The 20,828-nt window shown below is 38.3% G+C and overlaps 1 protein-coding gene across 2 annotated transcripts; it reads right to left on the bottom strand.

The window, feature by feature from the left end:
• Positions 1–1,030: 1,030 nt before the first annotated feature.
• On the bottom strand, positions 1,031–11,368 carry tp53inp1 (tumor protein p53 inducible nuclear protein 1). Of its 2 annotated transcripts, XM_066715936.1 has the most exons (5): positions 11,134–11,368; positions 8,893–8,967; positions 8,067–8,385; positions 5,008–5,353; positions 1,031–4,108 (listed from the first exon to the last, which is right to left on the bottom strand). In XM_066715936.1, exons 3-5 carry the CDS (start codon positions 8,182–8,184, stop codon positions 3,859–3,861), a joined length of 714 nt encoding a protein of 237 aa, XP_066572033.1. In that variant the 5' UTR covers positions 8,185–8,385; positions 8,893–8,967; positions 11,134–11,368; the 3' UTR covers positions 1,031–3,858. The 2 variants fall into 2 exon arrangements, with proteins under 2 accessions (XP_066572033.1, XP_066572032.1); XM_066715935.1 differs by lacking the exon at positions 8,893–8,967.
• Positions 11,369–20,828: the final 9,460 nt, after the last annotated feature.

Genomic DNA, 20,828 nt, shown 5'->3' on the forward strand with positions numbered 1-20,828 from the left:
TGAAACTTTTGTAGCCTTGCAGAAATTTAAAGAAACTCCTCCTCGAAAAGGTGGGGATTTCATTCGTATTTTCTTTTAAAAGGGGGGGGCTTACCCATTTCCCGGTCAAATATAAACGGTGGCAATAATGCTTTTGTATCGTTTTTTGTTTGTTTTATTTGAAAAAAATATTTTTTCCGATAGGTATTGTTTAAAAGCTGGGCGCCGCGCCGCTGCAGTGGGCCCGCCTGGGGGAGGAGCTGCGCGGAGAGCGGCCAATGGGACGGCGGCCCCGGGACAACGTGCGTTTCTCTCAAAATGTAAACACGGCGCTTCCTCACAGCCAGCCGGGTACAACGTGTGCTACCAGCAGAAACAATTCTTCAATTCTAGCTTTTTTTTCCCTTGGTAAGTTTTTATCTTTCAATCACTACCACTTCCTCGCTCTTCCAAACGTCGTCGATGAGTTAAACTATTATTAGCGTCGACAATATTAAATGGCTACTGCTATCCAATACGCAGGAGGCTGAACATTTTCTTGATATGAATTACTCTGGACAGTCGTGTCAGTTGCTTTCTAGTATAACTAGGTAAGCAAGGTATATAAACAGAAATCGTTTTAATCATTCATTCGATTTAAAGAAAGACGATATTCCTCGACTACTACCACACATTTGCAAACGTTTGGTTTCACGATTGTATATTTAAATGGCATATTTTATTATTTAGTTCTGTCTAAAATTATTTTCGCCAGGTGACCATTCTCGGAGAACAGCATATATGTGTTTGCAGACAACTATAACCAAGGACAGTGTCTGCAATTTAAAAAAAAGATCAGATCAGAGGTTGTACTGCTTTGGGATTTATTTTTAAGATCGAGGTATTACTGAGCTTGTATTCCCCCTGCTCCTATTTAAAAGCAGTGCAGGTACTTTTAAACAGCTAGGTCATTTTATTAATACTTCAACATTAGTTGTGAACACCAATAGTCTTTAAACAGCTGGTCACTATACAGATTTACCAATCAAATTAATGAAAATATACTCAGAAGTTTTATGAGAAGGTACATTTATTGAAGACTGGCTGTTTACACAATGTACATAAATCATGTTAAAAAGGTTACAGTTATGAAACACACTACCTCTTTTTCCACTTGCACATTTTTCTGACTCTAAAAAAAAAAACATTGTTTCAGAAAGTGCAAACTGCACATTTTTTATTTTGTATCTGAACAGACAATTATGAGATCAGTTACATAGATAAATAATTGTAAATGCTAAACAACAATCCTACACTTCTTTTGGCAAAGTGCTGTATTATTCCAGTAAACTATATCCAAAGAAGCAAAGCCTAACACTTGGTGAGAAACGCCATTAACAAACCATTTTTCTTCACAGGAAAAAAAAAAATGCTACATTTGTGTATAAAAGCTGTACAGAGTAAGTGGCTCAGGGAACAAGCTACCTTTTGTGCATAGTTGATTTGTTTTTGTTTGTGTTGAGTTCAAGTTCTTTATAAATGCATTGTCATACTGTTGGAAGGCACATAGTCCACAACAAAATGAAATGCAAAAAAAATCCCTGTTATTTATACATGTTTAAAAAAGACAACCGAGAACATAAAAAAAGGCTTCCTTCCAGCATTCAACACCAAAAAGCAAGGGTCTGAATGTTCTCGTCAATTCCCATCCGTCTCTCTTGCCCACACCATAAAACAATGCAGTAAAGATAGAATACAGAAACAAACATGAATTCTGAAAATAAACATTACTGGATTAAAGGTTAGAAAAAAATACAATACAACAGAAAATAAAAACACTCCACTGTACTTGTATATGCATGTTTACTCACACATTCTAAAATATCAACACAAAAGCTTAGTGCGTCATACAGGTTAACTATGAAATTACAACATCTAAATCCAACTTCCCAGTTAGTATCAAAAGTTTAGCACTTGGTTACAACCAACTTAGAAGGCATATGCCCAAAATGTTACTTATATTTAAAAGGATAACAGACTTTCAAAGTTATTTCTTGTAACAGTTTCATCAGGGTTTCAAAGGCTTTACCAAGAGTTGCTGTATTTTGGATAGGCACAACATTTTGATATATTAGTTTGACTCCATTCCTCACCAACCTCTGAGAAAAATAAAAATAAAAAATAAAAAGATTAATGCTGCACAGATTTACTATCTTTATAAAACCCTGTGATCTCTATTTAAAAACATTTTTAAATGACATTATACAATATAAAAACAAAACCATTAGAAAATATAGACCTACTGTAGAATTTAAGTGGTTTGCTACTTTTTTTTGGTTTAAAAATATAGTTTAACAAATATATTTCAAACATAACCCAGCCAGGAAAGAAAGACCGAAAAAATAATATATATATTTTAAACTACACATTTCAAATAAATCTCAACCGTGAAACATACAGTATGTTAAGCCATTAACACACACAAAATGAAATAAGAAAGGTGACGCACTGTCCTCCATCAGGTTTTAACAGTCAACTGAGTTTGAGCTAGAAAGTACAATTCATTCTTCACAGTCCTCAGGCCCACAAGAAGGAAAAGTCTCACTTATGTTTCAAAGATAAACACATACGCACATTTTAAGGCCTACAACAATTCCACAAGGCAATTTCATGCACTTACACTATGACAAATCTGGAAGGTTTATATACAAGGACAATAAACTGCTCATCAAGTAATCTGCATCTTAATAAAGTGTAAAGGTGAACCGTTCTGACCCTGAGAAGTGTATTGCAAATTTAGAACAAATTATGAAAGATATAATTAAACAGGTTTTGGAAAAAAATAATAATCTACCCTTCTGTAAATAACTGCAAACAACCATGCAAAAACACACTAGCATTAAGAATGCCTCACACATACATATATAGCATACTCTCATATGCGAACTTCATACTGATATGCATTTAATTTTTTTGTCTTTTAAAAATATTTTTTGTAAGTTTTTATTTTAATTTTTATCTTTTTAAATATACTTCAGTTAAAGTCCATGATTAAAACAAGGCGTTTAGTGAACAAAACCCAGCGTTTCAAGAAAGTCAAACATAGTGTGAAAGTATTAATTTATAAAGTTATGGGCAGGTTCTAGCTAAGTCACAGAGGTGCAGTGGCTAATTTGGAGACATCACAAATCAGCATTAGAAGGTTGCATTTTGTAGAAAAAAACAGTATTAAATAATATTTTGCTTTGCCATGATGAGAAATGTTCTGTTAATCCTTTTTCTTCAATTGTTTGCTCTGCAAACTCTGTTCCAATGTCTCAAGCTTACAGACATTCGAGAATATAGTGAATGCAAAAGAGTTTCACACCATGCCTTTTTGTTGCACATGGTACCATGATACAACACTAATGAAGGCAACTTTCCCAAACTATTTCCTCCAACTTCGAGATGTTTTACAAGTAGAAACAACAGAGAAGCACAGAGAATGTGTCCATAGGAAAAACAATAAGGAAGAAATTTGAAGCATTTGAGGTTTTCCCTGGTTAATAGACAAATCATCTGCATTTATATTCAATTTAAACAGTTGGTTAAACAACTAACTTATCTGTACCACCAAGGCCCCTCCATCACCTCCCTTTAGTTTTTTCTCTAAAAGTACTCCTATAACTTTCGCCTCATTATTGTGGATGTAATGAAACTCTGGCACTTTCAATAATGTAGAACACTGAAAAAGTGTCAAATGTTCCAGCATGCATCTTCTTTCAGGCACCGCAAAAACATACAGATAGAGACCTGCCACCAAGCAAAGTGACCTACGCAATCAGCTTTAAAGGACTTGGTTGGATCTTTGTGAAAGACATGTCACAAATGGGGAGAGTGAACTCTGAACAGAACACTACGTCAATAGTTGAACTGCCTTTGGGCAGGCTGATGCACAAATACTCCACTGCTTTTGACCTGTCGAGAGTTGCTATCTCTGAGCAGATTCTGTCTGCGGAAGAAGCTGCGAGACAGGCGTTGCTTCTCTATATTGTCCTTGGTGCGCTGGGCAAGGCGGGCATGCTTGGCTTGTTCAAGGAAACCGGTGTGAGCTGAGAGTGCAGCTGCATAGCAGCCAATATGTTGGCCCATTCTATGCGGTGCTTCAATCCTGAAAACAAAACAAAAAACACGAGAGTGATTATTTACTCCCTAACAAACACTAATAATACAGGACACTGTCATACATTACATCAGGGTCACAAAACTCTAGTCCTGGAGGGCCACAATGTCTTCCGTTTTAGTTCCACCTCAGCTGGATTGCACCTCTCCAGGATCAGAGGATCAAAATTAAAGAAAAATGTTTCTTTCTAGGCTGAATTAATAAATAAGAATAGTTTAATGAAAACTATAGACTAATCTCCATTAACCATTAAATAACATGGTTTAAAATGAAGGGTTGGGATACATTTTGTGTGCGTTTTTATTTTAATCTCCAATTATTTTCTCCCTCTAAGTTTTGGAATTGCCAATTGTGCTAATGCATCTCTGCTCATCACCACGTCCCTCACCACTGCACTTGGGGAGGGAGAGAATATACAACTGGGGTCCTCCAATCCCACTGGCCCTTGAGGCTCCTGTCAATTTACACAGTTATACAGCCCACATAAGAGGTCCAGCACCGAATGGAGGAGAGGCATGTCCCTCTCAGCAGAACTGCGAACCTCCAGGTGCTCAGGTAGCTGGTAGGGGATGCTCGTTAGCGACGATCCAAGAGAGACCAGGCAAATTTAGCCCTCCCTAGCCCAGGCTGAGCTGAGCACAAGTGGTCACAATCAGCAAATGGCATTAGCTGGGAATGAACAGCTCATGGGGGTCAGTCTGCACTTTAACTGGCTGACCACTCGGGAGGCCCAAGAGTGGGAATACTTTTGATTAAACAAGTAATGGGTACCAGTGTTAGTGGAAGTATGAAAGATGGAGCTTGGTGTTATTTTTTAGGAGATGCCAATTTTAATACAGCAAATCTGTGTAAAATAAATAAATGAATGACAATCAATGAAGCGGTACCTGAGCAGGGACTGGTCTAAAGGCCTGCGGTTGGTGTCCTTCAGACTGGCACGGGGGTTATGAACGGTGTAGACGGACATGCTGGGGTGTTCAATGAGTAAATTTTCCAGGGGGCTGGTTTCCAGGAGGACGGGGGCCCGACCTCCTGCCGTGAAGCAGGGTGGAGGGGTGATGAACCAGCTCTCCTCCAGGCCACAGGACTCCAGCTGGAGGAAGCCGGCTTCCACAGGGTCCATGCTGGATGCCAGGGAGGAGCAGGAGGAGAACAGGGCTGGGCAGTCAGGGGGAGAGGGGTCCTGAGCGCAGACAATCGCTGCTCCTTCTCCACAGGTGTTAGTGCAAGCTTCTGCAGGAGGGAGACGGAGAGAGTTGAAAGTGGTGTGAATCAGAAGGCAGTATCATCAACAATTATGAAAACATAAGAAAATAAATGAAAGGGAAGTGAGAGAAACAATACAATAAATACAAAGCACATGCACTTTAATTACCATTCGCAACCGAAGCAGAGGAATTATTCATTTTAGAAACTATACCAATATTCCTAAACCAAGAACTTTTAACAAGTTTTAAATAACAATGGTAGCCGTTACAGTATCCTGCCAAAGGGTTTCAACTACACTGTCACACAGTGGTGAAGTTCTGCCATTACAGCAAATTAGAACATAACCAAGTTAATGCAGTTTGCATCTCTCTTCTCGGTCTACATTAACTTTAAGCCAGGGGTTCCCTGTTTGCCCTCACACCTCCCTTAAGAGCGATCTTAATGTCCACACCTCCCCCAACAAAAAGAAAATCAATCAACCAATCAAGACAATGTGCAGATGATAATGTTATTTTATATTACTTTTCTGCTGTCTGAGTACCTCACACACAATTACAATCAGTAGCAGCATGCATATTTCAGTATACATGTTAATGAATGTTCACTTCAGGCCTATGTTAAGGGTTCAAGGGTGAAAAGCAGGAAGTGTCGACCTCCCCACCCTCTTGCACAGCTACACAGGAACTCTAAAATCACTTGTCTGTCTCCGATGACAAACCAACCTCAACCACACACTAAAGTCATTACAAGGTTACGTAAAATTACCCTGAAAACACACTCAAGAAATAGAAACACATCAAGAAAACCTTTTTCTAGCAACAAAAAAAATATATAGAAAGAAGGAAGATGTTGAAAGAAGCAGTCAGCAGTAGTTCATTTAGAATTATTGCCGATGTGACCATTGTATGAATTTGAGGTAGAATACTGTAGTGATTTTTTGCTTTCATAATTTTTCATTTGGAAATGTGTAATTTAAGCTTTGCACTGGGACTGGAAACCTGAGTAATTAAGTGTACAGTGTAGGAACTCACTGGGATATGCATAAATCAAGAGTGCCTAAAGCTTACCAATTTAACTTTCAGCTCATTGAAGGCATACAGACTGCTACATTAGAGAATCGTTTCATATTAGAAGGGTCAGTTATAGCCAGAAGCCACTCCTGCAACACATTTTTCTCTTTAGGTGTATTTATAGAGTCTATTCTTCAAAAGTACACCTCATATACCAAACAAACATCACCATTATAGTTTCTGGCCAGCACTGACTCCAAGTGCCCAATATATCTTAATTAATGGATATGAACAAGATCCACAAAACAAAACATTTCAGCTGCATCTTCATCTGTGCTCTTACACTGTTTAGCCCTCACACCATTTACATACAGATACAGCAATTGTAGAAACTGAAACACTGATAATGCTGAACAGGCCACCTTTGACACCAGTATTCAAAAGATAGTTTCTATGGGACACAAAACCAACATCCTATAGCAGTGTTCGTCTAATCTACCCCTTCAAAGTCACAATCCATTTTTTTTTTTTTAAATAATCTCATCATCTGCATTACACACAGGATAGGATAGGGGTTAGGGTTCAGTGAAGTGAAGAATTTGTTCAATTTGGTTGTTTTTATACCAGGGCTGACCAGCTTTATGACAGTTTTAACTGAAGGTTAAGAAAATATTTATTTTCCGCTCTGTGTTAGGAGTGTCTTGTTAACGGCAATGTAATTAATTGCAGCTAATATTTCCATCTGCCTTTGGTAAGCATTCTTGTTCACTTAGAGGGTGGATAATCCGGGTAGAGCAACTTTGCCAACTATGCATTTTACAGCAAACTAGAGCAGCCAGATTCTACTGCACCTGAAATATTCACACTCATATAATCCATTCATATAGAGTCCGTTCACATTGCAGGGCTACTTTGTAAACACCACCTTAATGTAACTGCTGCCTCGTATAAACCACAGACAGCATAACCTGCTTTCTGCATACTGTAGTGTCAGTTTTGGTCCATGATTTATGCCTTTCCAAAGATCTTTTCTTCTAGAGGACAAGAGCAGTGTAGTACGGAATTTAGACAAGACTAATTTGTAAAGTTCTTCACAAGGTGTCTAAAGGATTGGATCTTATCTCAGGTTTTTCTGCAATGTTAATCAGGAGTACAAGATCGAGCACTAGTCTATCCCAGGTTAACCCCCATGTGCAAGTGCCGTTAACCATTTATACAGCTGGGCTGACTGCAGCAATCAGGGTGACTTACTCAATGTACAATAGCAACAGGTGCCAGAGCTCATAATCATGTGTCTAGAGCAGTGGAAGCAAACTTGTGGCTGCCTCAGTGTGACCCACTCACTTTTCTTAGGCCTACATCTTGTAATGCAATGTAAGAAAATGTAATAAATTCACACAACTGCTTGCAGAGTGTGTAACTTTACACACACATTACAGAGATACACATCTCAGTCTGTGAAGCTTTGGCCAGAAAAGGGTGATTGAGAACCACAAACATGGCCCACTCTTGACCACAGGTAACCCACTGCTGGTCTAGAGCCCAAACCACTACTCCGTACTTGCCCCAGCTAAATCAGTTACCACATAATCAAGGGTGCCACAGTATTTAAGATATATCTTACAAGACGCTTAGCAACGCACAAGTATTTTCATTCTGTATTTTCCAAATTCTGACACATACTCGACTGGATGACTGGCTTGTGCTAGATGGGGGGAGTTAATTACCTAAATAGTCGACGAGAATCCATTCATCGTCGTCTTCTTTTTCACTAAACTCCGGCTCTCCATTGTTTCTCTGTTCAGCAGCATCTCCAAAGAGGACGCTGGAGAATCTGTGGAACATCGTTAGGAGGGGAGCCGAATGTTTAGGGCTGCGACGTCCACTCTCGTTGCCGACAACTGGAATCTCTCGTGGTCAGCTACTCAAGCTACTCGAGCTACTCAGACTTGGAGCCGGCAAGGTACTAAAGTGCATAGGTGTACAATTTCATTTCAGGGAAGCATGGTGAAGTTCATTCATAGTTCAGACTACTTGTGCAAAGACCTGCAGACACAAAAGGGAACACAGCAATAGTCAGTAAGTTATACTAGCATGTGTAACTAGTACACAATGAAACAACCAGGGGCTGTAAAATAAGATGTAATGCCAATCAATTTAGTATGAATGGATTATACAGAGCAGGGAAACACACATTATTCTTTGTGACCAACACTATCCTCAGTTTTGATTTCATTTTTATTTAAGTGACATGTACTGCTCTTGAGGATTTAAAAGAGAGATCAGCAGTTTAGAACAGACTTTTTTTTAAATCTCAAGAAAGACACAAAGAAGACTGAATAATGAAAAGTAACACCAATAACTCAGTGGTGGTTAACAGTCATGAATTGGCTCACTGCCTAACGACTGCAGTTCACTTTGCATTAATGTGTTTGGTGCTTAGCAACAGTAATACAAGAGGTTTGCACCTAGCCTTAGTTGTGCACTGACACACAACACAAAGATGTCACTGAAATGTTGGGCTACATGATATTTTAAAGCTTAAAAACTTACATTTATCACTTTTAATGCTAGGACTTGCATTTCTCCGTCTCTACCAGTGTGTTCCACAGGAGTAACCTCTTCCCCCTTTTTAAATGAAGTGTATGGAAAAGAAACCCCAACTGCAACCTTTTTGTTTTCGAAGTATTCAAGACTTTAGTACTTAGACACTAGATAATCAAGACTTAATTTATATGATACCATTAACAATCTTACTCAAGCCAGGAAGACCAGTATGTTTACAGCATTTAGTAAAGTAAAAGTAGAGTAGAGTCAAAAGCAGAGTTTGTGATTTGCTTCTGGACTGGGCTTTTTAAGGCCTTTAGTAAAGCACATAAGTAAACAATCCATACAGAAATTTACCTAAAAAGATAGAGCATTCAAATTTTCAAAAGGAAGCCAATAAATAAATACATACAGAGAAGCATAGTTCATCCTCTTATTATGTCAGCACTCAAATTTACATAAACAGTTCTGGGAAATAAGTAAATAAGTTATGTGACTGAGACTGTCACCTAATGTAGGAATGCATCTTTGTAACATGACTTACACCTAAATGTTTTGCTCCAGTTTGTGTTTCTGGCTATGGTCCAAAAGGTATTTCCCTTATCTGTTCAGCTTAGTGCAGAGACACAGCTGTGCTCTTACTGGAGCAAAGGGGACCAAGTATGCCTTTGTTCCCTGGACTGCAAGGCACTGCAGATTATGTGTGTGTGTGTTTTAAACATCTATGAAAAAGACCAGTGTCTAATCTTCTGCACCTGTTCACCAAAAGCAAATCGTTACTGCAGACAGCCTCAATCTTTCCATGGCAATGGTGCTTTCATTCTCCATGTAATAGGAGGGGCTTACTAGGAAATGTCTTGCAAGAATGCCAAATGCTGCAATTTGTTCTGTCTAAATTTGTATCTGCATTTGAACTTGGGGAAGAGGAAACAGCTGTATACATTGCTCATCCCCGTGTTCTGTAGGTTTTAAATATATTATTTTGAATTATACAAGTAAACACAACGTCTTCCATATAGTCCAGATGTATGCATGAAATATCAATGATGTCATCAATTTATAAGAGCCGCTTTAAGGCTTTTTTTGCAAATCGAAATGTATGCATATCCGTTAAAACAACACTGGTCGATCTATTGTTTAAATTATCTGGGTGTCTTATTGTTACAGACGGTTTTTGTTATCAGTCTGCACGTATTTCAACAAGGAAAAGCTGACTTGCGCTGTCCTCAGACAGATGAGAAGAAAGCTGAACAGGGTCCAAGGACGAAAGCACAATAATCTTCTTCTCGACATTAGAACACATCGATTCCATTTGACTTCATACACCTCGATGGACCGGGTTAAAAAATACCCGTTGATACGTTGACAATAATGTATCGGAATATCATAATCATAATCTTCACGATTTGAAATCCAGACCGCAGGAAAGGCGATTTACCCGGTTTCCACATGGACATGGAGTCCCCCTAGTCTTCAGTGCAGGCTGGACTCTAACCACTTTTAATTAAAACTGGAATGTATGCAATGCAAGAGGATTACATCAATATTTTGGGGGCCATTTAAGAATTGGTGTCATACACTTTCCGGGATTAAAAATAAACCATCTGCACAGACAGATTGTCCGATTGTTAATCGCGTCCAAGTTCTCTTCCCTTACCTCCCCTATTTGTTTTAGCCCTTCGCTGCCTCAACGGAAAACCGCAGAGGTCCTCCCGGGTAATGCGTTTAAAAACAGCTCACAGAGGCAAAGTGTACAGCTCTCTGCCAGAGGAGGGCTGTCTGGCCCCAGAGCGGAAAAAGACACACACACACACACAGCAGTAACTCAACACCCTAGGGCGGACTGTGAATCTAAATGTTTAAATGCAGTCAGCCCAACACTGACGCTGTGCACTTTATGTAACCTCTTCTGAAACGATCGATGCAACTCTCAACCTGGAACAACGACATTTCAATTGTTCATATTCAGTTTGCAACGGGATTATTACTAATGCAGACTGATTCTGGTTGCAACGATAATGTGAACCGCATTCAGAAACGATTTTCACAACGTTCTGGTACTTTAAGGTACTGCATTTGCCTGTAGCTTTTGTTGCATTTATCCCGAAAGGCAGTTCATTATCCTACACTCACGACCGAAACGGAGTTCAACAGTTGGCTTCAATACCCTCACTTTATTTGAAACGTGTTTATTTCCTGTTTTGGCTGTATGCTTTCTAACCCTGCAACACAAAAGAAACAACTCACCTGCTGGTTCCAAATGATGCCTTTTTGTAAACAGGAAGGTGAAATCTTGAACAGCTAAAAAAAATAAAAAAAAGACTTTGAGGTAGAATAAAAATAATTACTAGACAATACAAAAAAATAATAAGGCTTCTTCTCAGAAGAAATGTAACTTTTTGTGGACCCTTGCGCGACTGCAAATCACTTGCGCCCTTCCTTAGTTTCTAGGTCCCAACTGATCTCTTTGTTATTGTTGTGGAACATTAACAGCTGATCAGCCTGGTGACGTGCTGCGTCCCAGCCTATGGGCGGGGCTTCATTCGGTGTCTGAGCCAATCACGGTTGAGAACTGGCCGTGACGGCCTGTCACTAACGCACGTGACCGCGCGCGGACAGGAACAAGCCTGGTCTAGTACTGCTGCGCGCATGCGCTGTAGTGAGATACTGGCAACAGACATCACATACCACATTATTGATTGCTGACCATGACAATGTAGCAAATTTCATATTTAAAATTCACACCGATTCGTTTAAAAAAGAGACAATAATACAACTATTTTCTATCAAATACGTTTTTATTTTGTATTCTTCCATGTGACCTTAGTTTATATTACATGGAAACTTGAAGTTTGTTTTTCTTCTTTTTTTTCCTTTGTAGCTTTGCATGGGAGTCGTTTGTCTTGTGAAAAATGTCAATCACAAATCACTAGCTCACTAGCCAGGCCAAAGGTTAGCTCAGAACTTGTCATCTTCCCTATCAGTATGAAGCAAAAGTAGAAACTGAGGAGAATACAAGATACGCATCACTGCATATGGTGACAAGAAGTTAATAATAAAGCTTTTACATAACAGAAGGTGCTGCAAACTGATGTCATTTGTTTATTTTAGAAAAAATATCACACAAAGTTTTTGTTTTAATAGAACATTGCAAAAGGACATTAACATTTGAAATAACTGTTTGGGACAGATACTTATTTGTTTTGTATGCACACAAAAGACAACTAACTGATGAGAAACATTGGTGTATTATTCTATCCCAAATCTAAACCTGTGTATGGCATTTTGTATTACTGCTGGAAAAAACAAACAATGTCCTAGGAAGACATGGGCATTGATTGCACCCGGTAAACCAAGCAATGCTTCATTTCTACCCCAGCAGGATAGTGCCATGTATGCTTGATATGTGCGCAGCTCAATTTATTTGTTAACACATTGTTTTAGAGTAAAAGCAAAAGAGGGGGTATTTAAAAAAGAAATCTTACAAATATGTTCATGTTTTTCCCCTTATATTATAGTATCCCTTCACTGGGGCTGATACTTCTGCTTTGAATATGATTATCTGGAACTCAATATGTAGAGCTTCTTTTGAGGGGCCTTTAAGCTTACAAAAGCAGGATGACACATTAGGATGAATGAGCACAGCATAATATGTAGGTCATCTGCCAAACGAATAACCTTAAGGGCAAAGGGGAGCATCAAGACAGTAGCTACTTAAACCAACTGAGAAGTTAAGGACAGGATTTCACTGTTAGATATAATGTGGATGTTATTCTGGAAAAATAAAATGCTTTAGTAGTTTTAAGACTACACGCGCTTTTGCGGAAGTTGAAACCAATACAAAGAAATAGATGATGATGATGATGATTATTATTGACTTCTAGCACAGATGCAAATACTTAATATTTTGTCAAAATTAATTTAGTTAAATAACACATACTAATGTAGAGATAGTAAAGATCAAAAACATAAACTATAAATTGGCGTTATATCTTTTTGTCATGCCAGTTAACTGGTTGTGACATATATGTCACCCTGGATTATTAAGGGTTAATTGTGAAGTAATTGAACATCACTAGCAGGATGAGAAAATGAAGCCAGTGTAGTTATGCAGGGTGTTTTGCCTTTTTTGAGTGGCATGGATAGCCATTGGATTAAGGCTCACAAAAGCAGCTGTGTGATCTGAAGGCCTTTTGACCAGATGAGGAGAGAGGTAACAGAGCCTCCTATAGTCAAGGTCACCAGGCCCCGGCTACTGACCTTCTCTCAGCTGAGGGAAGCTGCTCCAATACTCAGGGCTGTTTTTGTGTTGCAGCACTGTTTGTTTAACAAGAGGAACACAGTCTTCCCAGAGAATAAATATTTGCCAAAAACAATTTTCTGTCAGATGATGCTAGGGTGAATAAGAACTCTTACAGAGTAATCTCAAGGTTGTGTTTTGGTTGCTTGTTTGTTATCTGTTCCTCCTTTATAGTACATTTCAGATTCTGGTCCAGATTGATACACACATGCCTAGGAACTGCTTCATCATTAAACACACCAACAATGTTTTTTTTTTTACTCCAATCAATGAATACTATATTTTTTCATGTAAAACTGAATATGATAACAGAGTCTTCAATCAGTACATTAGCTTGTGACTTGCATAGATTAAAAAGGGTGGTGTGCTGTAGACTTCGAATTTGAAAAAAATCATGAATTTCCCAGTATTGAAAATGAAACCTGCATTTTGCAATAAGCTGTTTACAGAGACCTATAATAAATAACTAGTAGGGGATTTCTTCATAAACCGTGAAAGGAAAATAACTCCCTTTAAAAAAAAAAACTTAATTGCAGTTAAACATCACATTTAATTGATTTTGTAATTCAAATTATTGTATTTGTGTGAAGAGGAAGTAAAAAAAGAAAGTAATACCTACTTAGAATACCTAATAGAAACAGACTGACTGTTAATGTTTTCCTCGTGGACATAGTTGCACAAATTAATTCAGTTAATCTTTCCAGATATCGAGAGAACAAGTAAAATGAAACCTGTATGAAATCTCCAGGGCCCAACATCAGCTTGCAATCAATTTGTAGGTCATGTTCTTGAAACAAACAAAGTCAATTCAAAGGAGTCATTCAAGAGAATTACTGCCTTCTCAACAGTTAAACACAAAACAGAGGTCACAGGTGGAAAATAGGAAGGTAATTTTTACACAAAGAGACCTGGGTGTAATGAACAAACTACCTATCTCAGTTGAATCTAAAATTCTGACTTCCTTCATGGCTGGGATAAAATATGGAATCCACCAGCTACCGAAACCAAAATGAGCAAGACAGGTTTAATGCCTTCTCGTTTATGAACTTTCTTATGTGTCAAATGTTCTTAAAAGCAAACTTGATTTGATTTCCTTGTTAGGGCTTAATGTAGTCTTGAGTAACCTTGACAAAGTGAAAACATTTCTGGCTAAGTTGTAAGATTGACATTATACATTCTTTAATTTATCGCAAGACACTAACTTGAACATAAATTACCTTGAAAGGATACCAACGTATTTAGTACAATCAGCAAAACAAATAAAAAACAACAAACATCTCTGATGAAAGATTTGTTTGTCTTCTGTAGTTGTACAATAAATTCATGATTTCCTGTTTATCTGTCCATTGTGCATCCACATGATTATTATTGGGCAACTGCAATTCTTTCTCAACAAGCACATAATAGAGTCCAGTGTTATGTATCCCACTTTCACCTGTCTATGATTGTTGACCCACGTGCTTATATAACCCTGTTAATGTTTACAAAATGTACACTGCTTCTTGCATAATAACAGTGTGAAAAAGTACCCAGGTCAAGGTCTTCTCACTATACAGATTTAGACTGAAAAGCTATTAATTTCACTCTAGATTTGCACAAGTGTCAAAAAACTGTACAGGTATTTTTTTGTCCCACTGAGATACTATGAGGAAACAGCAAAGCTAAAATGTTTGATGGAGAAAGGGTATAGCTCCTACTTACAGTTCCTCATTATTTTGTATTGTCGTACTGATAACTCCTGTTTCACTTAACCCTTAAACCCAATGACATAGATCTCACATACATGTATCAGCGCAGGGGCCTGGGAAATTGGGATCATATATTTTTGTCAAGCCTGTTAAATGCTTGGGATATATACTTTGCACTGGATTCTAAAATTTATTTTTGTTAGAGATTTTGACATTTCTGTGTGGATATGATATACATTATTTACTCATAAGATATATGTCAAAACTATAAAATAGGCCTGCCAGAAATGTCTAACCTCAGCTTAGCAGTGTTTGATGTGTACATTGCACCATGTTTCTAAGGTTTAATGCTTGAAATTGGGGCAAGACACTGTGAGATGTGGAATATCTGATTATGGGCACATACCAGGGATGTGACTCTGAAAAGGGTGCATGGCTTATAATTTTGGACAAAGCATTGTTTTGCATCTGTTTACATTACAGTCAGGGTTTAATCATGAATTGTGACATATGTATTAACACATATAAATAAATTATACCACAGTCGATAATATAATCAATATGATCACAACCATGAGGTAGAAATCTTTCTCCGTACAATGTTATGTGCAAATCACATTAACATTTAAGAAGTGAAATTTCTAAAAGCAGTAATTTCAGTCATCACCTGAGACTGATCACTTTGAATATATTCTAAGCAGTCCAGCTAATAATATTTAATATTCTCTAAACCCTCTGCATTTAACAATGAATATGGAATCTGGTCCATGCCTGGAACGTTTTATCCTATAAAACATCCAGGTTAAGTAGCTATTTGGCTCAAACATTCACTAGCTAATTCATGACAGCTTCAACTTGGTAAGAAGCCAGAACACTTTTATTATATTGACATTGATTTCGGTCCTGAACCTTTAACAATGTGACATTTCAGCCCATGAACAAGTTGACTTACCCTGCACACCCAATACATGATGTACAAGGTGTTCTGAAGCTGATATCAATATAGATAACTATACACACAAGGCAGAGAGATATACATATACACTCACCTAAAGGATTATTAGGAACACCTGTTCAATTTCTCATTAATGCAATTATCTAACCAACCAATCACATGGCAGTTGCTTCAATGCATTTAGGGGTGTGGTCCTGGTCAAGACAATCTCCTGAACTCCAAACTGAATGTCTGAATGGGAAAGAAAGGTGATTTAAGCAATTTTGAGCGTGGCATGGTTGTTGGTGCCAGACGGGCCGGTCTGAGTATTTCACAATCTGCTCAGTTACTGGGATTTTCACACACAACCATTTCTAGGGTTTACAAAGAATGGTGTGAAAAGGGAAAAACATCCAGTATGTGGCAGTCCTGTGGGCGAAAATGCCTTGTTGACGCTAGAGGTCAGAGGAGAATGGGCCGACTGATTCAAGCTGATAGAAGAGCAACTTTGACTGAAATAACCACTCGTTACAACCGAGGTATGCAGCAAAGCATTTGTGAAGCCACAACACGTACAACCTTGAGGCGGATGGGCTACAACAGCAGAAGACCCCACCGGGTACCACTCATCTCCACTACAAATAGGAAAAAGAGGCTACAATTTGCACAAGCTCACCAAAATTGGACAGTTGAAGACTGGAAAAATGTTGCCTGGTCTGATGAGTCTCGATTTCTGTTGAGAAATTCAGATGGTAGAGTCAGAATTTGGCGTAAACAGAATGAGAACATGGATCCATCATGCCTTGTTACCACTGTGTTGTCCCCCACCTCTTTTCTAATGAACAGGTTATTTATAAACACTAAGGCAAAAACACAAAAAATACGTTAAACCAGAATATTCCTGAAGAGGAAAACATGACACAAGTTCACCTTGGTAAATTTCCCATGGGATGTATACACCTTAAAGCATGGATTGACTTGCTCACTGTGCCGCAAAAAGTAAACCATGGTGTACTATAGTAAACATGCTGTAGAAACATTTATTATGGTATATTGTGGTATTCCCGTAGCCTAATGTAGTAAAGCACGGGGAAGGCATATACAGTGGGGGGAAAAAAAGTATTTGATCCCCTGCTGATTTTGTACGTTTGCCCACTGACAAAGAAATGATCAGTCTATAATTTTAATGGTAGGTGTATTTTAACAGTGAGAGACAGAACAACAACAAAAAAATCCAGAAAAACGCATTTCAAAAAAGTTATAAATTGATTTGCATGTTAATGAGGGAAATAAGTATTTGACCCCTTCGACTTAGTACTTGGTGGCAAAACCCTTGTTGGCAATCACAGAGGTCAGACGTTTCTTGTAGTTGGCCACCAGGTTTGCACACATCTCAGGAGTGATTTTGTCCCACTCCTCTTTGCAGATCCTCTCCAAGTCATTAAGGTTTCGAGGCTGACGTTTGGCAACTCGAACCTTCAGCTCCCTCCACAGATTTTCTATGGGATTAAGGTCTGGAGACTGGCTAGGCCACTCCAGGACCTTAATGTGCTTCTTCTTGAGCCACTCCTTTGTTGCCTTGGCTGTGTGTTTTGGGTCATTGTCATGCTGGAATACCCATCCACGACCCATTTTCAATACCCTGGTTGAGGGAAGGAGGTTCTCACCCAAGAGTTGATGGTACATGGCCCCATCCATCGTCCCTTTGATTCGGTGCAGTTGTCCTGTCCCCTTAGCAGAAAAACACCCCCAAAGCATAATGTTTCCACCTCCATGTTTGACAGTGGAGATGGTGTTCTTGGGGTCATTCCTCCTCCTCCAAACACGGCGAGTTGAGTTGATGCCAAAGAGCTCGATTTTGGTCTCATCTGAACACAACACGTTCACCCAGTTCTCCTCTGAATCATTCTGATGTTCATTGGTAAACTTCAGACGGGCCTGCACATGTGCTTTCTTGAGCAGGGGGACCTTGCGGACACTGCAGGATTTCAGTCCTTCACGGCGTAGTGTGTTACCAATTGTTTTCTTGGTGACTATGGTCCCAGCTGCCTTGAGATCATTAACAAGATCCTCCCGTGTAGTTCTGGGCTGATTCCTCACCGTTCTCATGATCATTGAAACTCCACGAGGTGAGATCTTGCATGGAGCCCCAGACCGAGGGAGACTGACAGTTATTTTGTGTTTCTTCCATTTGCGAATAATCGCACCAACTGTTGTCACCTTCTCACCAAGCTGCTTGGCGATGGTCTTGTAGCCCATTCCAGCCTTGTGTAGGTCTACAATCTTGTCCCTGACATCCTTGGACAGCTCTTTGGTCTTGGTCATGGTGGAGAGTTTGGAATCTGATTGATTGATTGCTTCTGTGGACAGGTGTCTTTTATACAGGTAACGAGCTGAGATTAGGAGCACTCCCTTTAAGAGAGTGCTCCTAATCTCAGCTCGTTACCTGTATAAAAGACACCTGGGAGCCAGAAATCTTGCTGATTGATAGGGGATCAAATACTTATTTCCCTCATCTACATGCAAATCAATTTATAACTTTTTTGAAATGCATTTTTCTGGATTTTTTTGCTGTTATTCTGTCTCTCACTGTTAAAATACACCAACCATTAAAATTATAGACTGATTATAGACTGATCATTTATTTGTCAGTGGGCAAATGTACAAAATCAGCGGGGGATCAAATACTTTTTTCCCTCACTGTAGAACTCATAGGAAACCAGTCCAAAACCATATTAAAACCACAGTAAAGCCATGTTAACAGAGGACGAATCCTTAGGGGATATTTACCACTTTAGACTTCCATAAGATAACAAATCAGTGGTGAGTTATTGTCAGCTATGAATGAAAGGAATCTTTAATGAGCAGAAGACACCTTCAGCCTCTGAAGTATGAGGAACCCTGTAACTGACACATCTCAGCCCTGGATTGCATCAAAAGGAGAGATCAGCGGGTGTGGTGGAACCTGCATTAGTCATACACAGGCAGGCTGGGTGGCAGGAAATCTCGAGAACTGTCAGGACAGATTCTCCGGGGATAATTGTGGTCTGGCAATGATGCATAACTGAAAATTCAACCTGCAAACTATTAAATATAGCACACACACACATTATATGTCCAGTACATTGTAATGTGAAGATATATCAACATTTGAAACACTATAAAATGAAAAAGATAATAAGCTATTTTATTCTACTATGCTCTAAGCAGCATTCTGTATTTTTCTACCAAAATGTGTTGTGTCAGCACATATTATAAGCATTCACTAGACTCCCAATATGCAGAGAACTCAGTTTGGAGTAGAAACTTGAGGAGGCTTGAGGCAAGCTATCTGCCATATCAGTTTTTATTTCCGTGAAATGAAAGTACACACAATTCCGCATCATATAACTTTCTATTATATAGCGATCTGGATTGGAAAGTACACCAGTAACTGTATGCTTCTTTCTTACAGTAACACATAACTGTTGTGAGACTGATTTCACAAAATAACTGAAATTCAGAACTCCAGCCTTAGTCAAAACCAGAAATTCAAGCAATATCCAATCCACCACTTATCCTGTAGTTTACCCTAACATTCATGGAAGTCTAAATGTATAGGGTAATCTAATCCTAAATCTAATCCAAGTCTTAAACTCAAACGTAATTAATTTATCTAAGGTTAGTCTTAGATTACCCAGAAACATCAGACTTCCAGTAGTTTTTGGTATCTGATTCTACTAGCTAATCAAAGATGGAATGAGTGGTTTAAATTTGGTGTTGACTAAAGGTTGGGATTTTACTATTATTAAGGCTAATAGTCAGAAACCCAACCCTAGCCAACAGCAAAATCTGAATCTACCCTCAATAGGTCTCTAAGCCTGTTTAATTTAACCCAATAGAAATGCAATCCTAACATGAATGGAAGTTAAATCTAGGCCTAATCATCAAAGTACATTTAATGTAACCCTCATCTGTTGGGGTATCAGAGTTCTGCCTATAGCTAGGGTTATTAACAGGCTTGTATCCAGAAACTCAACCATAACCAGCACCAAATTATGAAATGACACTTAATCATCCACTTACATCATCCTTATCCAGACAGCAGAAATATAACTTTAACACGTATGAAAGTCAGCTAATCTAACCATAACCAAATTCTGAGCATTAAATGAAACTCTAATGCACAATTTAAGTAGGTCATGGCAAAGGTTAGGGTAACCAGAAAAGACAGATGTTCATCAGTGTGTGGACTGTATTTCTACTAAGAGTGGTAGAAAGTTTGGTGGGCATTATAGTTGGGGTTCCAGATTCTTTATAGGTGTGAAATGATTTGGGATTATTTGATATTTTCCCTCAAAAAAGCTCATAGATTTCAAAACAAGACCTTTAGTTCTTTATATTCGTCCTTCTAGTTTTGTTTCTTCTTCTTGTTTGAAGTGTTCTGGTTGCTCTTCTAACACCTAGAGTAGCACTATATTTTTGTGTGGTTTGCTGAACTGGATACAGTATTTTACACAGTTACCGTATTTTGGGATGTTGTTAATCATGTGATATATGGCTGTGGTTTGATTATTGTCAAAAGATAAAATTATGAAAAATAATCTAACTTAACAGAGCCACATAAGCACAAGACCCGATGCAAACCCAGCACTACAGCTCAGCAGTTCCTGCAGATTGTAATCCATTTTTAGCCTTTTTATGATGTTTCTCCAAAAGTTATACACATCAAAAACTCAACCCACTAACTTTCTTAAACTTGTCTTTTAAATAATTAGAAAAATGAATCATATATATCAAATGATTTGTCAAGTGACTGAAAAACAGGAAAGCTAATAAGCTCCTAAAACCTGAAATTGTTTAAAATCCATTTAACTTTCCTGATAAAGATTCGTTTTTTTTTGTTTTGTTTTTCCTTGAGCTTCTGTACTGAGTTGCTATTTAGAAAAATAAAGCAATAACACAATTTTGGCATAAAAAATATTGGCTTTTTTTATACAAATATATATATATATATCCATTAAAGACACTCAAAAACAAA

The sequence above is a fragment of the Amia ocellicauda genome, chromosome 10 (assembly GCF_036373705.1).
Source record: "Amia ocellicauda isolate fAmiCal2 chromosome 10, fAmiCal2.hap1, whole genome shotgun sequence".
Lineage (NCBI taxonomy): Eukaryota > Metazoa > Chordata > Actinopteri > Amiiformes > Amiidae > Amia > Amia ocellicauda.

Bases quoted from the DNA above. Each gene is read 5' to 3' on its own strand.
- tp53inp1 (XM_066715935.1), bottom strand. From the start codon at position 8,184: ATGTTCCACAGATTCTCCAGCGTCCTCTTTGGAGATGCTGCTGAACAG. The intron at 5,354-8,066 runs GTAATTAACTCC...TCCCTCCTGCAG, and splicing joins GATTCTCGTCGACTATTTAG to AAGCTTGCACTAACACCTGT. The intron at 4,109-5,007 runs GTACCGCTTCAT...TTTTGTTTTCAG, and splicing joins TTAGACCAGTCCCTGCTCAG to GATTGAAGCACCGCATAGAA.